The sequence below is a fragment of the Taudactylus pleione genome, unplaced genomic scaffold (genome assembly GCF_031769625.1).
Source record: "Taudactylus pleione unplaced genomic scaffold, aTauple2 ptg000242l, whole genome shotgun sequence".
NCBI classification, from domain to species: Eukaryota; Metazoa; Chordata; class Amphibia; order Anura; family Myobatrachidae; genus Taudactylus; species Taudactylus pleione.
The window spans coordinates 8,302,226-8,320,074 of NW_028284644.1; the positions used below are offsets into that span (position 1 = coordinate 8,302,226).

General features: G+C 42.8%; 1 protein-coding gene across 4 annotated transcripts in view; it reads right to left on the reverse strand.

Moving 5' to 3' along the window:
• The window catches only part of USP49 (ubiquitin specific peptidase 49), a 93,881-nt gene that overhangs the window by 31,265 nt on the left and 44,767 nt on the right, over positions 1 to 17,849 (reverse strand). For all 4 annotated transcript variants that reach the window (XM_088479609.1, XM_088479610.1, XM_088479612.1 and 1 more), the window contains 2 exons: positions 13,040 to 13,196; positions 10,027 to 11,362 (listed from right to left, as the gene is read on the reverse strand). In XM_088479609.1, coding sequence (XP_088335735.1) covers positions 10,027 to 11,346 — 1,320 coding nt within the window. In that variant the 5' untranslated portion in view covers positions 11,347 to 11,362; positions 13,040 to 13,196. The remainder of the gene's footprint in view (positions 1 to 10,026; positions 11,363 to 13,039; positions 13,197 to 17,849) is intronic.

Below are 17,849 nucleotides of genomic sequence, written 5' to 3' on the forward strand. Positions count from 1 at the left end.
GAAATCAATCCATAGATGTCCATAAATTAAGTTATATGTGTAATAATGTGAAATGACACAGGGAAAAAGTATTGAACACATGAAGAAAGGGAGGAGGAAACAGGCATGGAAAGCCAAGGCACCAGCTGAAATATATCAGTAATTAGAAAGCAACCCTGTCCCTTATCAGTGCAAATTAATATAAACTGGTTCTGACCCAACTGATGGCTTATAAAAAGGTGTCTCATTACCAAGGTGTCACACAAGAAATATCTCATGATAGCTAAAGCAAAGAGCTCTCTCAAGACCTTTGCAACCTTATTGTTGCAAAATATACTGATGGCATTAGTTACAGAATGATTTCTAAACTTCTGAATGTTCCAGTGAGCACGGTTGGAGCCATAATAAGGAAGTGGAAAGCACATAATTTCACCATAAACCGGCCACGACCAGGTGCTCCTCGCAAAATTTCTGTCAGAGGAGTGAAAATAATTATCAGAAGAGTTGTCCAAGAGCCAATGACCACTTCAGAAAGACCTGGAATAAGCAGGTACAATTGTTTCAAAAGAAAACAATAAGCAATGCAATCAACCGGCATTGGCTGTATGCACACTCACCACGCAAGACTCCACTGCTGAAGAAAAAGCATGTTAAAGCTTGTTTAAAGTTTGCTGCACAACATTTGGACAAGCCTATGAAATACTGGGAGAATATAGTCTGGTCAGATGAGACCAAAATTGAACTCTTTGGATGCCATAATACACACCATGTTTGGAGGAGAAATGGCACTGCACATCATCCCAAAAACACCATACCAACAGTGACGTTTGGAGGTGGGAACATCATGGTGTTGGGCTGTTTTTCAGCATACGGTACTGGCACACTTCATGTGATTGAAGGAAGGATGAATGGAAAAACGTACCGAGACATTCTTGATAAAAATCTGCTGCCATGTACCAGGATGCTGAAGATGAAACAAGGGTGGACATTTCAGCAAGACAATGATCCCAAACCCACACGCAAGGACACTCTCAATTGGTTTCAGAGAAAGAAAATAAAGCTGCTATAATGGCCCAGCCAATCACCTGACGAATCCAATTGAAAATCTATGGAAAGAACTAAAGATCAGAGGGTCTTATTCAGACCCGCTCGCGAGCGCAGGACACTCGCAAGCGGGTCGATGGTACCCAAATGTGCATGCGCACGACGGAGGGAGCACAGTCGTGCGCATGCGCGAGATCCGAATAACGACGGGCAAGCAGTTATGGGTCTCGCACTAAAGGGGGCGTGCTGTCGATGGTGACTGACAGCACGCCTCCTTTAGTGGGTGTGCCGGGGGCGTGGTTGCCAGACGGAGGCGATCCCATGGGAACGCCTACCGTCTGGGTCCGGCCCCACTGACATCACTAGTGATGTCAGTGGGAGCCAAAATCACTCCTGGGCTTGCGGCAGCGAGACCCTACCGGTCTTGACCATCGCGACCATCATCATGGACGCTCGCATAAGCTGTGGGTGGTCACCCACAGCTATGCGAGCGTCCAAGAGGCCGCTCCATTTTCAGGTAGGAGGGCCCTGATTCAGAGCGAGCGCTCTGGTCAGAGCGTCCGGCTCTGAATCAGGCCCAGAGTTCATAGAAGAGGCCCACAGAACCTTTAAGATTTGAAAACTGTTTGTGTGGAAGAAAGGGCCAAAATCACACCTGAGCAGTGCATGCGACTAGTTTCTCCATACAGGAGGCATCTTGAAGCTGTCATTACCAACAAAGGCTTTTGTACGATGTATTAAATAAATTTCAGTAAGCGTGTTCAATACTTTTTCCCTGTGTCATTTCACATTATTACACATAACTTAATTTATGGACATCTATGGTTTGATTTCTTTGCATGTGTGGATTGCATGGGTTGTTGCTGACATTTGGTGGAAATTTCATTACAATAGCCCCATTACAAATATATTTACTGAGAAAAATGTTGTGTTCAATACTTATTTTACCCGCTGTATATAGAAAAGTATTAAGTATTTAGAGAATAGAATTTGAATATAGATTTTTTTAATGTAACAGTAATGGTCCCCATACACCATCGATGGATTGCCATGATTCTGTGATGCTGGGTTGGAAGACCGGTGAAGTCAAACATGTTGTATTTCACAGATTTGCCAATCACGATCAAAATATGGTCGAGACTTGTAAAATTGGTGACATTTAACTGAACCTCCAATGGTTCGATGAAACATCGATGGCCGCTGGTCGCCATTTTCGATCCAATCACAGTATCAGGCAATCTGTCGGCTAGTGTATGGGGGCCTTTAGGAAATACAACCATTAAGGAATTTTAAGGTCTACTTCTCCAAACAATTAAATTAATCTTTTACTCATGTAGGTTCTGAAATTATAGTTAGCTCACGCAGATGTTTATAAGACCAAGGTTGAGAATCCAGCAGTTGACAACTAAAGAAGAAAAACTTATTTAATATGATGAGCCAATTATGACTGACTCAAAGACCAAATCACTGAATGGATGTTTAGTGGTAGGTTTAGTAGAAACTTACAGTCAGGTGCATAAATATTGGGACATTGCCAGAATTTTCATATTTTGGCCTCTATTCACCACCACAATGGCTTTGAAATGAAACAAACAAGATGTGCTTTAACTGCAGACTTTCAGATTTCATTTAAGGGTAATTACATCCAAATCAGGTGAACGGTGTAGGAATTATACCGGTTTCTATATGTGCCTCCCACTTTTTAAGGGGCCAAAAGTAATGGGACTATCAACTCAAAAGCTATTTCATGGACAACGGTGTGGGCTATTCCCTCATTATTTCATTATCAATTAAGCAGGTAAAAGGTCTGGAGTTGATTCTAGGTGTGACATTTGCATTTGGAATCAGTTGATGTCGACTCTCAATATGAAATCCAAAGAGCTGTCACTATCAGTGAAGCAAGCCATCATTAGGCTGAAAAATCAAAACAAACCCATCAGAGAAATAGCAAAAACATTAGGTGTGACCAAATCAACTGTTTGGAACATTCTTAAAAAGAAAGAAAGTACTGGAGAGCTCAGAAACACCAAAAGACCAGGAAGACCACGGAAAACAACTGTGGTGGATGACAGAAGAATTATTTCCCTGGTGAAGAAAAACCCCTTCACAACAGTTGGCCAAATCAAGAACACTCTCCAGGAGGTAGGTGTATATGTGTCAAAGTCAACAATCAAGAGAAGACTTCACAAGAGTGAATATAGAGTGTTCACCACAAGATGTAAACCATTGGTGAGCCACAAAAACAGGAAGACCAGATTAGAGTTTGCCAAACAACATCTAATAAAGCCATTACAGTTCTGGAACAACATCCTATGGACAGATGAGACAAAGATCAAATTGTACCAGAGTGATGGGAAGAGAAGAGTATGGATAAGGAAAGGAACTGCTCATGATCCAAAACATACCGCCTCATCAGAAGCATGGTGGTGGTAGTGTCATGGCGTGGGCATGTATGGCTGCCAATGCAACTGGTTCCCTTGTATTTATTGATGTGACTGCTGACAAAAGCAGCAGAATGAAATCTGAAGTGTTTCGGGCAATATTATATGTTCATATTCAGTGAAATGCTTCAGAACTCATTGGACGGTGCTTCACAGTGCAGATGGACAATGACCCGATGCATATTGCAAAAGCAACCAAAGAGTTTTTTAAGGCTAAAAAGTGGAATGTTGTGCAATGGCCAAGTCAATCCATTGACCAGAAACCGATTGAGCATGCATTTCACTTGATGAAGACAAAACTGAAGGGAAAATTCCCCAAGAACAAGCAGGAACTGAAGATATTTGCAGTAGAGGCCTGGCAGAGCATCACCGGGGATGAAACCCAGCGTCTGGTGATGTCTATGCGTTCCAGACTTAGGCTGTATTTGCCTGCAAAGGATTTGCAACAAAGTATTGAAAAGTGAAAGTTAGATTTAGGATTGTTTAGTTTGTCTGATTACTTTTGGCCCCTTAAAAAGTGGGAGGCACATATAGTAATTCCTACACCGTTCACCTGATATGGATGTAATTACCCTCAAATTAAATCTGAAAGTCTGCAGTTAAAGCACATCTTGTTTGTTTCATTTCAAAGCCATTGTGGTGGTGAATAGAGGCCAAAATATGAAAATTCTGTCAATGTCCCAATATTTATGCACCTGACTGTATATGAGTTAAAGATAAATGATCCACGAAAAACTGACTTAAGTATTGGATATAACACTTTTCCACAAAATAGATCAGTAAATCTACTACCAACATCTATATAATTAGCGAGAAAGTGTGTGTGTGTGTGTGTCTGTCCATTTGTCCTATACGCACGGCCAGAGTTTTGTACCTAGCTCAACCAAATTTGGCATGGTTGTGTAGTTTGACCAGGATTAGATTTTTTTTTGCCTAGGTTTGATGTTTGTCAGGGCCACAAACTGTCACACAATCCCATAAAATCAGGACACTTACATTACACAGGTTCTGGGGCTGATGGGCTGGCTTCATTCACAGACTGTCACTCTTCCAAAAGGGATGTAGTTATGAGACCAGCGGCCGCGATGCCGCCAGTGAAATCCTGACAAGAGACTTAAGACGGGCGCCGAAATACCGACGTCCGGGGCACCCTAAACGTTAGCCGCATGGGGCTGGGGGATTTAGGGGAAGGTTTGTGGAGTGTAGCGGGGTTAGGTTTTGGGGAGGGGGGGAGAGAGCTTAGGGTTAGGCACTCATAGTGGGGAGAGTTGGGCACCACTGGGAGAAAGGATTCGGGACAAAGGGGGGAGGGTTAGCTTTAGGCACTAATGGGGAGGGTCAGGGTTAGGCTAGAAGAAGGGACAGTGAGGGTTAGGGGGGAGAAGTGGGCAGGTAAATATACTTACCTGACCCCTGTCGGGATACCAACAAATCGGGATGCCGCTGTCAGTATTCTGACAGGAGGCATCCAGACAGCTGGCATTAAATACCCAAGTGCTGTGTTATATCACTTTTCCAACAACCGCATACATGAAATACAGAGTTAGTCAGCTATCTGTGTTTGCATAATAAAATTTTACATTAAACAGTGTGCATTATTAGCATTTCACTCACTGTCATCTTACAGCAGCTGTCTCGGGGATCTTAGCAGAGTGCTTGGCATGCTCATGAGCAGCTCAGCACTCAATACATTCAGACTGCAGCAGACAGCATAATCAATCTACAATCTTTGATCCTGTCAAAGCTTAGCATACAGAGATTACAAATAGCAGGGAAGATTGATCGCAGCCACAAAGTGCCACTGCAGGCAGGCTGCCTTCAGTCCCGGAATAGGACTCCAGTCTGGTATTCCACAGCACCACCCCCCCCCCCGATGGCAGCCCCCAATGTTTGTGTGCAGAGTGATTTCAGGGGGTGATTCAGCTGCAGACGCAGAGACAGGGATCACTCCTAATTTATATAGTTATCCAGGGTATAGGTAAAAAAATTAACACTACAGGTGTACTTCAGGGTCCAGTCTTAAACACGGGCAATGCAAATATCCCAGCTAGTTTTAAATAACATGGTTTATTTTATGATTCAACTTCATCCATTAAAAAAAAAAAAAATAATAATAATTTTTCATTAAACACCTTCATCCACTCCCCTCTCCAAATATGAATATGCAATAGCTTAGTTAGTCTGAAAGTGACTAACCACCATAGTGGGTTAAGAGATGTTTGGGATTCAGGATTGAAACTTATGTAAATGCATTTGCGATTTGTGCGCAAAGGGCTAGCTTGCGTGCCGTTTATTGTTACATTTTTTATTATGAATATTTGGCTTAAACTTTCAACTGCTACAATTCTCATGTGCGAACATGCAGTTATTAATGATTTACATTAATATACTATATATTATCCTGAGGATCGCCCATCATTGCTGCGGTGATGCCTGGGAAAGGGGCCACTGGGTGGGGTTGACTGCCTGATCACTGAGGTCAGCAGTGATTGGGAAACATTGGGGGCATAGCCATGGCTGCTGTGTTTCTAGGGCAGACTCCGTTGCACTGAAGCCGGCAGGAGGGGGTGTCACTGAACTACCTGATCAATGCTGGCCATAGTGATCAAGACACACTGGAAGAGAAGCAGCAGCTAGTCTGTTTATAATGCAGTCTTGGCTGCTCTGCAGCTGTCAACAGTGATCAGGACACACTGGGTGTGGTGCTATGGGTGCAAGGGGGCCAGGAGGTCCCTCTGAGACTTGCGACTGCTGGAAGATTATCCAGCAGCCGCTCAGTGGGCGTTTCTGACTGATCACATCAGATGCGACAATGCCATGTGAGGGACTAATTAATTCACCATTTCAGGGACACAACATTTAAAGACATATCTGCACAAGAAAAACATAGTACAGGTAATAGTTTACAATTTTGAATTCCTTGAAGGTTTTTAAGATCGTCCTTACCAAAATTTACATTGGGATCTCAATGGCATTTTATATTTTTAGAATTTTTTGCTTACAGTGATGTCACAATTTCTGATTTTGCACATACGAAAAAAAAAATTATAAATAGGTTTAATTAGCGGACTTATACCTTGAATACAGCAACATTTAAGGGTGTTTTATAATATAAGCTAAGAATCTCTCTCTAAAACTGAAAAATAATAAAAACAGTTTTGACAAATTTAAAAGCAGGGAGATTCAGGGCTCTGGAGGGCAAAAAGCACCCTGCCCTCCAGAAGGAGGGCAAAAAGGCGCCCTGCCCTCACAGTTTTCACCCGTGGGTCGCAAAGTCACCGCAGTCTTCACCCGCGGTCACCGCCAGAGAATAGACGCCGGGCGCCCGCGCTCGGCATCTATTCTCCACCGGCAGTGCTTGGGGGCTGCCCAGCGTATCCGCAAGTGCTGGGCACACCCCCAAGAGTTACGAAAAGGGGATGAATCTTATAGACACGCCCCCTTTCACTGGCCACGCCCCCTTTTTCGGACGCACGCCTTCGGCACGCACAAGGGTGCCCTCTCTGGCTCCGGCGCCCTGCCTGCCGCCGGAGCTAGAGTGAACACTAATCTTATTGGTTACTATGAGGAACATCAATACATTTTCACTAACTTTGATAAGTACTGTGCTGTGCATCAGACCGATCAGTTATGTTTCTTTTCAGGTTATGCAGAATTAGTCGCTTCTGAACTGTACAAAAGTTAATACCCTTCTGCATACTTAGTGATCCTGGGCACTCTCTTGGTTCTGGAGACCTCAAGATGAATTCTAGACCTAAAGCTGAGTACACACTAAATGATATTGTTTAAGATTTGGCAAATTCTTACACATCGGAACAACAAATCCTTAATATTGTGCAGTGTGTATGCACTACATCGTGTAGTGCGTGCTCCCGTGGGGTTGTCAGCCCCATCGCCTAATCTTTTGTACATGAAATCAGGCGATGTGGCCGACAATCCCACGCAGAGATATGCAGCGGGGGCCTACATATTGGGCAGTTATGCACCGGAACACCCAGTGTGTACGGAATGCCCGATATGTCGGCTCGTTGACGAGGGGGGGGTGTGTGTTGCATCGCTGGGTACACACGTCGTTTAGTGTGTACCCAGCTTACGATATTATATCTTCTCTGTTCCTATTCAAATTCCTCTGCAATGGTCTTTAGCTGTACAGACTTTTTACATGGGACAGGCAATACCATTGTTTGAACTTAGACATACTTTTTAGGCGTAAACATCATAGTGTCCTCCAACTCCCTAATATATTCTGCTACCATCAGTCAGGCCCTGCAGCTCAACTAATTACACTGTACAACAAATTAATACTTTTAATTTGTTTCCTTCCTAAAAATAGTCATACATTACTAATTTGAGGTCAAGAAAAACTAAAATGATTTCAGAATGTTTTTACTAGCTCTATTTTTTGAGCTACACTACTTGCACTATACTGTATGTACATTAGTAATATAGTCATAGTGAAAAGCTATTTTAAAATAATCTGATATTTTCTTGATAGAAAATAAATAACAGTTGTTTTAATTCAATCACAAATAAGAACACAAAATGAAACAAACATACAGCATAGGAAAGTACTATCTAATATAGTGGCCTATTCATGGGGGTGCTTTCTCTCTGCTTGTCGCTTATACTCCTCTTCTGGGGCATCTCTTGTCACTGTCCAACAGTAGTGATTCACCTACCCTGATATCTTTGTTCCATTGCTGAAATGTCTTGGTGGAATCGCTCACTATGCTCGTCACTCAGCGCACCACAGTTATCTTGTGTGGGTAAGCCCGTGAATCGCATATATTTGAATAGTGGAGGGGACAAATAACTGATTAATTTAATTGGGTCATTAGGCCCCGCCCCCTCTGCGCGGAAAGCAGATTGCTGGTTACATCATCATAAATGGGCTATATCTTGGAACTCAGAGCTAACTGAGAGTTTTACATGTCATATTCATTCTTTGCATGCTGAAATCAATTAGAAGCAACTATTTTCACATCGGAAACATTTTCATTGTTGTGCAGTGTTATCAGAGTGGACTAGAGGCACTCCGGTAAAGCAGTGGATTTGGATCGAGAAACAAGCAATCCAGGCCCTTGTAAATATTGTACCGTGGCGGCCCACTATGCTCAAAGGTGTCCACCCCACTGTCACCCCTACTTGGAAGTCCCTTAGAACAAACAAATCTACCTCCTCGCTGATTTTTTTCCCACTTAATATCTATTTAATCCTTTATTCCCTCCAGGAATAGATGCTAGTGCATTTAAGCATTGGATAACAGCAGGAGTTTTCCAGATTGAACAGCTGGTGGAGTACTTGGAACATTCGCACGTCCAAAGCCTTGCAAAATAAGTGTGCACTTTCACCGACTGAGAAATGGAGAGAACTACAGATTCACCATTTCTTGATCACAAATAGTGTGGTTCCTGTGGGAAACCTATGCCTTTCAAACAATGTGTGAGTTCACGCATTCACATTCATACGATCTGAGACATACAAGTTCCTCCTCGACAAACTCCACTCTCATCCACTGCAGTGTTCTCCCCAGGCTATTATTTTGCGGGCGCACCACCCGGCAAGAAACAGCCTACTGCCCGGCTACTTCTTGATGCACCCTGGCTGGAAAAAAATTCTGGGGAGAACACTGCACTGCATTATACGAAAGCTTGGTACCTTGACCTTAATTGGCAGCTTGGGGAGGGTAAGAGGAATTTTTTTTTTTTAAACTGGCTTAACCCTGTTTGCAACTTTTCGAGACCCTTTGTTTAGTTGGCTTGAATTTACAGACTGCTTCTTTTAAGTCCTACTTTTTAGCCCCGCAGCCCAGCCTAAAACGATCCTCCACAACTCTAGCCTCCCTCCTGGGGGGTTCAGTTCTCTAGCACATAGTTCCTGGCCCTAGATCATTAACATTGCTTTGACTTTTGACTCATGAGACCATACCTCCTATGCCATTTACTAAGAGTAGAGTAGACCATACCTTTTCCTGACCAACCCTACATCCTCGTGCACTCTTCTTCCTACCCAATTGTATCTCCCCTTCACCACCACAACTCTTTAGGGTACATTTACTAAAGTGAGAGTTTTAGAAATGGAAATGTTACCCATCGCAACCAATCAGATTTTACTTAACATGTCACTAACACCTTCTAGAAGAATATAGCTAGAAGCAGATTGGTTGCTATGGGCAACATCTCCACTTATAAAAACTCTCAGTTTAGTAAATATGCCCATGTGTTTATTTCAATCTTGCAGCCACTGGTTTCTGTTCATATCCTGACTTAAATAGTCCTGACCAGAGGCTCATTGGCTTCCAAATATACTGAAATGGTTAAGGCTTGCAACGCTCTTCTCCTGTTAACAAGAGTCATAAAAGCCCTGACAACCATTATTACGTTCCAGTGTTATTGCTTATGTTGTTGCTCTCTTTTTCTCTTTGAAACCAATAATAATAATTTGCACTAAAAATTGTGAAAGCAAATAAAGTGTTATTACAAATCGATAATTTGATGTGGAATGACTCAGTTTTCAAAGGTGTAGCTATGTAGCACAATAATGGAAACTATAGGGTTATCACCTGACTGAGCAGCTGTCCATGGAATATCGTATTCACTACCTTCAGCACCTGTTTAGTAAGCTTCCTCTGGGAAATGGGGATAAGGATCCTGTGTTTGTTTCCCTCAGACTCCAGTTCCTGCTGCACCTTGTCCAGAAGCTCACACAGAAACTCCTGGGCATCCTGTTGGTCATAACCTCTGAAGGCTGGAATTAGGTTCCACACAGAGTGCAACATGGCAAAGGGCGAAACCAGCGCCCACTTCCCTGACCACATTACTCGGAAGAGGGTGTGCAGCTCATGGCAAAGAGACAGTTGTTTAGTACTGGGTTCCTTGGCTTGAATTAGCTCCAGGCTCTTTTTAATTGATGAACCCCCATTTAAACCAAGGCCCCCAGACGGGTAACCTGAACCACCGTTATCAATATGGAGCTTGCCATTGGTGCCCGTTTTTGCCAATATTTCCTCTTTCTCACAGGGATCTAGGGTAAGGAAGCATTCCCTGAACTTCTGCAGGTGGCTGAGCACTTGCAGAATGGAGTTCATATAGCAGGTATTTCCAAGGTTACGAAGCCCTGTCACTCCTGGGGTTACAGTGGGCCTGATGGAATACAGCTGGTTAAAGCGTCTGTGAGCCTCCTTCCTTGTAGATGGGCTGCTGGATGACATGTCCCTGAATTTGCGGGGAATAAGGCTGTCCCTGTGCATGTGTGACAGTAGACGGGCACTTTTCCTTGGGGGAGTGTTTGCAAGTTCTTCAAGAAGACGTCGTTTTACTTCTTGTCTCCTTAACCTGGCATTTTCTTTCCTCCTTTCCAGTTCTGCCTGTTGTTTCCTCTCCATCAAGTTTAATTGACCCCTCGAACTCCTTTCAAACCACTGCCGTAGTGCCTTTGCCAGCAAAGTTTGGCGCCGATGACGCAATGCTGTAAGCATCATCGGTTGCCCTTGTGGTGACCTATGACATCCAGTCCCCTCACTTGCTGTTTGTAAACGCAAGCTTCTGCGGCTAGAGGCTTCTTGTTTTTGACTCCGTACAGCAGACAGGGCACTCCTCAGTAGCTTTAAGTCACCCTCTGGGTTATCATTTAATACATAGTCCTGGCACAGGTAACAGAACACATAGAGCTCATGCACCTCCATGACCAAGGGATGTCTGCTCTCCTGAAAGTGGCGCAAGGCATGCTCTTCAATGTAGCGTCCACAGGCGACATGAGAACACTTTAGACATGCCCATACTGATTCTTTTGTGTCACAGTCCACACAACGCCATTTCTGTGGATTTAGTATGGAGTGATCTTGGGCCAAACGCAGGCGTCCAACGTGCTTACATCGATCCATGTCTCACAGGAAGGGCCTATAGAGCAAACAGATACAAATGAATCAATCTTCATATTAATTATGACAGAAACACATAAGTCTTTAAAATAATAATAAAAAAAAAAAAAAAGTTACCAGAGCTCCCTGGTGAATTTCTCAACAGGTTCTTTGGGCAGCGGGGGTTACTATAGAAATATGTGTACCGAGAGAGGGTTTTCATGATGTAGTTTGTTTTAAAGTAAATCTACATTAAAATTAATGCATCACATGGGAATATTTCAGACTATTTCCCAAAAAGTGACACAATGAGCAAATGTGTAAAATTTGTATATTTGTGCGTTTGTGTACTAGATTCTCTTTCTGTTTTTATACTACCCTCCTCAACTATGCCATGTATCCACATCTAACCTCTGTTTGCTTTTTGTACTGAGTGCACCTGCACAGCAAGAGTATTAGGACAGCTTCTCAAATGCAACAACTGGACCTCACCAGCAACAGTACGGCATTCGCGCGATAATTTTTCGTGTATTTTGCTGCAATTAGTAAGTAAAAATAGGGAAATCTTCCTGTACTCTCCCAAAAAAAAACCACTCTGATAAAGGATAACAATATAAAAGTGTATTGGGGTTCTTAAAATGTGCCATATGGCTGTTATATGCATAGTTCAAAAGCAGTCAAATAATGATAGAAAGAAAGTGTTTATTTTTTTACAAAAATAAATGTTCTTTTTAAACTGAGGGTGAATAAAAACGCCTAAGTATATAAATGTGTAATTTAAAGACACTTGTAAAAAGCCTTCAAAATCAGCCTCTAAAAACCACCTGCAATCTTAAAAACACCTGTTCCACTCGTATATCAATAAACCCATTTTTCAGCAATTTTTACTTTTTCATCCCAAAAATGACGTCATTATTGGCCAAATTAATGTAATTAAATTTTTTGCATGATAAACACTTTTTCAGCAGCAAAGTGGCTTATCGCGGCTAATTGCATTCTCCCTAATCTACATCCCCTTCATTAACCGTATTCCAGATGGCTTCACTGTATGTTAAATGACACAACAAGATATGTATTTATTGCTGGCCACTAGCCCTAACAGGGTATGAACATATTGTTAATTTACCCAGTGAATTTAGGCTGGTCCAAGCTACCATCATAATGTAGTGTTCCCGCTAGGCTGTTTTAGCGGGGCGCGGCGCCCTGCCCTCCTTCTGGAGGGCAAAAAGCGCCCTGCCCTAACAGCCTGCGGGAGCCGTTCTCACCCGCGGCACGCAGTGTCCCGCGGGTGGACAAACATGCGGTGACCCGGTCACCACCGGGGAATAGACGCCGGGCGCATGCGCCCGGCGTCTATTCTCCCTTTCTGCAGCGCTTGGGGGCTGCCCGGAATGTGATCACATTAATAGCCTGATCACTGTAAGCTGTTGTGTCACCTACGGCCACCCAATGCCCAGTCAAAAAAAATAAATAAAAAATCATGTCTGAATACTGGACAGCTGCTGTCCGTAACAGGCATAAATCTCAGATGTACATATAATCCATCCCCACTGGTCACTTGATTTGTTCAGAACACCAGCTTAGGAGTGCCAAATTTCATTTGACATACTTCCAAGTATCATAACCACTTGAGGCTGATCTCCTGCCCCAGAATGGGTTTTAAAAAAACATCACATGAAATAAAACATCAACTACTGCAGCAGAATGTTGTAACTACCTGTTCATAATTTCTTGTGAAATTCCTCGCAAACATGAGAGAAATGGAATTGTCCCCATCTCAGACAGACAATCAGAGAGTGCACGACCAGTAGCATACAGCTCAATGTGACGCTTCAGGACAAACTTGACAATTCAGAGGAGTGGACACCACAGCACTGAGGAAAGGATTCAGAAACAGATTTTAATTATACATAAAAGGTTACGTCTGAGCAATTAACACATTTAATCACCAGCAAACTATTAATTAGTAACCTGGTAGATTCTCAGCTTAGAGCATAGATGGTTACAGGCAACCAATGTATATACACAAAGAAAAACAAACAGGGATCAATCATCAGTTTATGCTGCAGCCTCTTTCTGGTGTGAAATGGTAAGAGCTATTCGTGGAATGAAATGTACCATCACCACACTATTGTGTAATCAGCTCACATGCTGTTGATAATAAACATACCTGAAATCAGACAAATATTGCTCGATTCCAGATTTTGAGCACCAAAGTCATTTAATGCACAGAAAAAAGAAAAAATTTGAGCAGGCCTTGCTCTCATTTGCACCCGAATACAAATCCGATGCCACAGTTAACATCTGCCGCCTGCTACAATGCTAGCAATTTAACCCTCCATCTGCAAAGGCAAATGATCATTTATAGCTTTGAAGTAGAATTTTTTTATTTTATTTTCTTTGTTCAGGTCCTTTGGGACAACACCCTGGTAAACTCCATGGAAATATGCAACCTTGCACCATAAAGGCTGTTAGAATCGGTAGGGACCTGAAAAGCAAGGTTTGCATCACGTTTTGCACTACCTCTTACACAAATGTTTTTACAAGCCTGGACAAAAGTTCCAGTGGGATCATCGCAATAGGGATTTCTTTTAAATTCAATCATTTGAGAAGAAAAAAAGAAATAAATTAATAACTGTGTGCGTTTATATGCAAATAGCACTAAATGCAGAAGCCAAACTCTTTGTGTGGGGTGCGCCTCACTACCCTCCATCCACTCTGATGCCCTTTTATTGTTTCATCCAAGCACATGGAGGATATGGGAGGCACAGGAGGGGATGTTACAAAATTCCAGAGGGAACGACAAAAGCATCCTGTATATAGGGAGGGGGGAAGCACATCAACAACAGTCATGCATAGGAGCAAAACTAGACCCAAAATATTATGTTTTAAAGAAAAAGTATGAGTGGAATATTTTTATGGAGTGATTATAAAGAGAAAAGTAAAAGGCAAAAATATTAAAACACAGCAAGTCAAAAATGTATTGAGAACTCTAAAGAAGAGAAATTTTCCATGAGTGTATTAATTATTAAAAGTTTGATTTGAACTGGAAGAGTCACCAAAATGTTGTGAAGAAATCCACGTTGCAGGCCGAATCATGCAGCCTATCTTTTTGACCAGAACAAACGACATCACTAATATTCTTGACTTGTTAAGAAATACTGGTCTGTAGTGAGTTGGTATGAAAATAAATACAGCCTATTTGTTTAGAACACAAACTGTATGCCTACACGCTGGACCAACATTTAATCCAATCTTCCCATTTTGCAAAACACACATTTCACAGCTATTCACATGGCAACAGTAACGAATTATGTGCAGGTGTATAAACTGACGTATTTCATTTAGCATTACCTTCCACAAGATAAAAGGATTTTTTTTACTAAAACAAAAACAAAAAAAACGATGAGACGAAGGAGTATATATATATTTACAATGTTGTGGCTTTTCCAAGCCACCCCTTCTCGGCGGGTTTGATTTCATACTTTAAACTAAAGTGGCACTAATTAGAAGTGCAAAACAGGCCATGCTCGACTGCTACAGAAAGACCATTACTTAAGTCAATACCTACTTTTCTTCTGTGTTAAGAAACAAAAAAATTGTTATTTTATTTAAGGGGCTTATGTATAGTTAGTCAAACACAAGTTGCACCTTTTTCCTCCCCACACACTGTATTGTTCCCCATGCTGACTGATGACCTCTTGCACTTAGGGAGGAAGAATGGGAGTTGGATGGAGCACGTAACAGTAGAGCCAAAATACAGTATAAGTGTGTTCACACAAAATGTGTCTCATGCTGACCAAAGAGATGTACAGTATGAGTCTATTTGAAGGTGGATCACTTGAATCTGCAAAACCTATGGTGCAAATTGCAAACTGTTGAGGACTACAATCGGTAGTCGCTTGCGATTAGTTGAATGCACCGGAATCCCTCCCACACAGGCTAATACTCCAACAAAGTGGCTGATCTTTTCACATTACTACAGTGATATTAGCAATTGGTCCACAACAATAAAGCAGATTCCCATATGCTCTTTTAAAGGGGAAGGAGATTGTCTTTAATATTGTTCCAATTAATTTTTACTGTATTATGAACTGTATTTTTAGGATTTACTACTACCACTGTGAAGCCACACCTCCTGACGGACACTGGTCACCTCCGCAGTAAAGCAAATGCCAACCTTGCCAAGCTAGATGTAGATTGTTCCTTTTTTTGATGGGGAGGGGGTTCCATCTTTGTAAAGGCCCCTAAATGAAAGATGGTTTAGTCTATAGCAGTACTTCTCAATTCTAGTTATCAGGACACACTAACGCTGGGTAAACACTGTACGATATATATCGTTCGTACAGCCGACGAATGATATATCGTTCAGTGAATCTGGCTATGTGTACACACACACAACATATATGGACAACGTCATTCACAGATATGTTGAGTCAGCCGAGCACCACAGCAGATGCTATATATCTGAAAAATAAAATGTGCACATCTTAAATGTATAAGAATGGCAATTGGCCATTTGCTACTACAGAGAATTGAATTCCCCCCTTTGAGACAAAGTGTAGGCACCTTTTGCCCTTACTATAACCAAACCTACGTATTACCAGTTTAGAAATTAACGTCACAAACCACCAAGAAACTCAATTCTCAATTTTACCTAGATGTGCCTACTCAAATATACCAGTGATATTGCTCATTAGTTCAAATCATTACATTCGGTCTTTTGGACATCTAAGTTTTCTTTCCCAAAACTCTTTGCTATATGTGGTGAGATGATGAGGGGTGCCAGGCATTAAAAATAAAAGGCTTGTGTATTAATCTGCACACTTATTGCAGATATGCCAATGTTTGTGTGCATATACTGTAATACATTAAATTACCTTGTATGTATTCTTAAAAAGGTCCCCAGATGGGGTCACTCATACTTCTATTGCCATATTCCTTTGTTCCGATATTGAAAATGTGGCTCAAAACAGGGTTGAGTACGAGATCCAGTTGGTCAAAATCCCATCGACAGCATCCCAACAGGGTTAGGACACAGACACCTGTCAGCAGGGATCTTAACCCTTCTCCTACCCCTAACCACCCCCCTAGTGACTAACGGGTTGTTCCATGCCAAATCATCACAAAAAAAAAGTAACTTATCAACCTGACCATCACAGATTTTCGGGAAATATGAAAATGATCACTATTGACGTGGCAGTATTTCAATTATCCATGGTAACACCTTCCTTAATTGTTTTCTTCTGCGAATGTGTCCTTTAATATCAAGTGGGTTGCAACACAGTCCTAAGCGGCCCATACACGGTGCGATAAATCCGCCGATCCGGCGGATTGGTACGATTTGGCTGCTATATCGCAGTGTATGGGCATCATGTGAAACCGAGCACGCACCCGTGGGGTCATACATCGCACCCCTAGATCTTACTGCAGGTTCAGTCGATAAGGGAATGCGATGTGCGATCCCATGCAGCGCTATGCGGGTGGGGGGAGACGGCATATCGGGTGGTCGGGCACCCGATCTCACTGTGTGTGGGGACCGCCGACATGTCGGATCCCCGTCACGACGCACGGTGCCTATCGCACCGATTATGGGCCACTTTAGTGTACTTATCCATTTGTCACGTTACTGATCAAACTACCACTATTCACTGATCACATGTATTAGATAAACTGTCTTAGGGCCTGATTCAGTATGGATTGCAACTGCGAACGCAATAGCGATTACGCACGCAGTCTCACTGCGTAGATATGCTAATGTCTGATAAAATGTATTAGATAAAACTGTCTTAGGGCCTGATTCAGTACGGATCGCAACAGCTATTACGCACGCAGTCTCACTGCAAAGATATGCTAATGTCTGCGATCGCTATGCCATAAGCAACCTAACATAAGGACGCCCACCTTTCCTTACCCACATCCATAACCCTTAGCAAGACTGTGAAACAATCGGTAATCTCAAGTAAAATCGCAGCCTCACGCACTTGCAGAAGGTCTGATCTTACTCAGGAACTGCTAACCTCGTCGCATGCCGTGAGTACACAACAGTGATTGCCAAATACGCGCTATAACAATTATTTACGCGTTAAAGACGATTAAGGACTCAGGGCCTGATTCTGACACGGTCGCAAGCGCTGTGTGCTCGCAACTGGGTCGATGGTGGGCCAGTGCGTATGCGCACGATTGAGCCGGCTCCGTCGTGCGCATGCGCGAGACCCGGATAGCGACGGCCAATCTGTCGCTCCGGGTCTTGTACCAAAGGGGGCGTGCTGTCGATGTTGAGTGACAGCACGCCCCCTTTGGTGGGCGGGCCGGGGGAGTGGCTGCCCAAACGGAGGCTTTCCTATGTGAACGCCTCAGATTGGGGCCGGGATCGTGATGTCAGTGGGAGAGATTTCGGCTCTGTTAGAGCCGAAATCTCTCTGGGGCTTGCGGCAACGAGACCCTACCACAAGGGTCTCGTCGCAAGCTCGATGGTCTTGACCATTGCGACCATCTAACTGGCCGCTCGCTATAGCTGTGGGTGG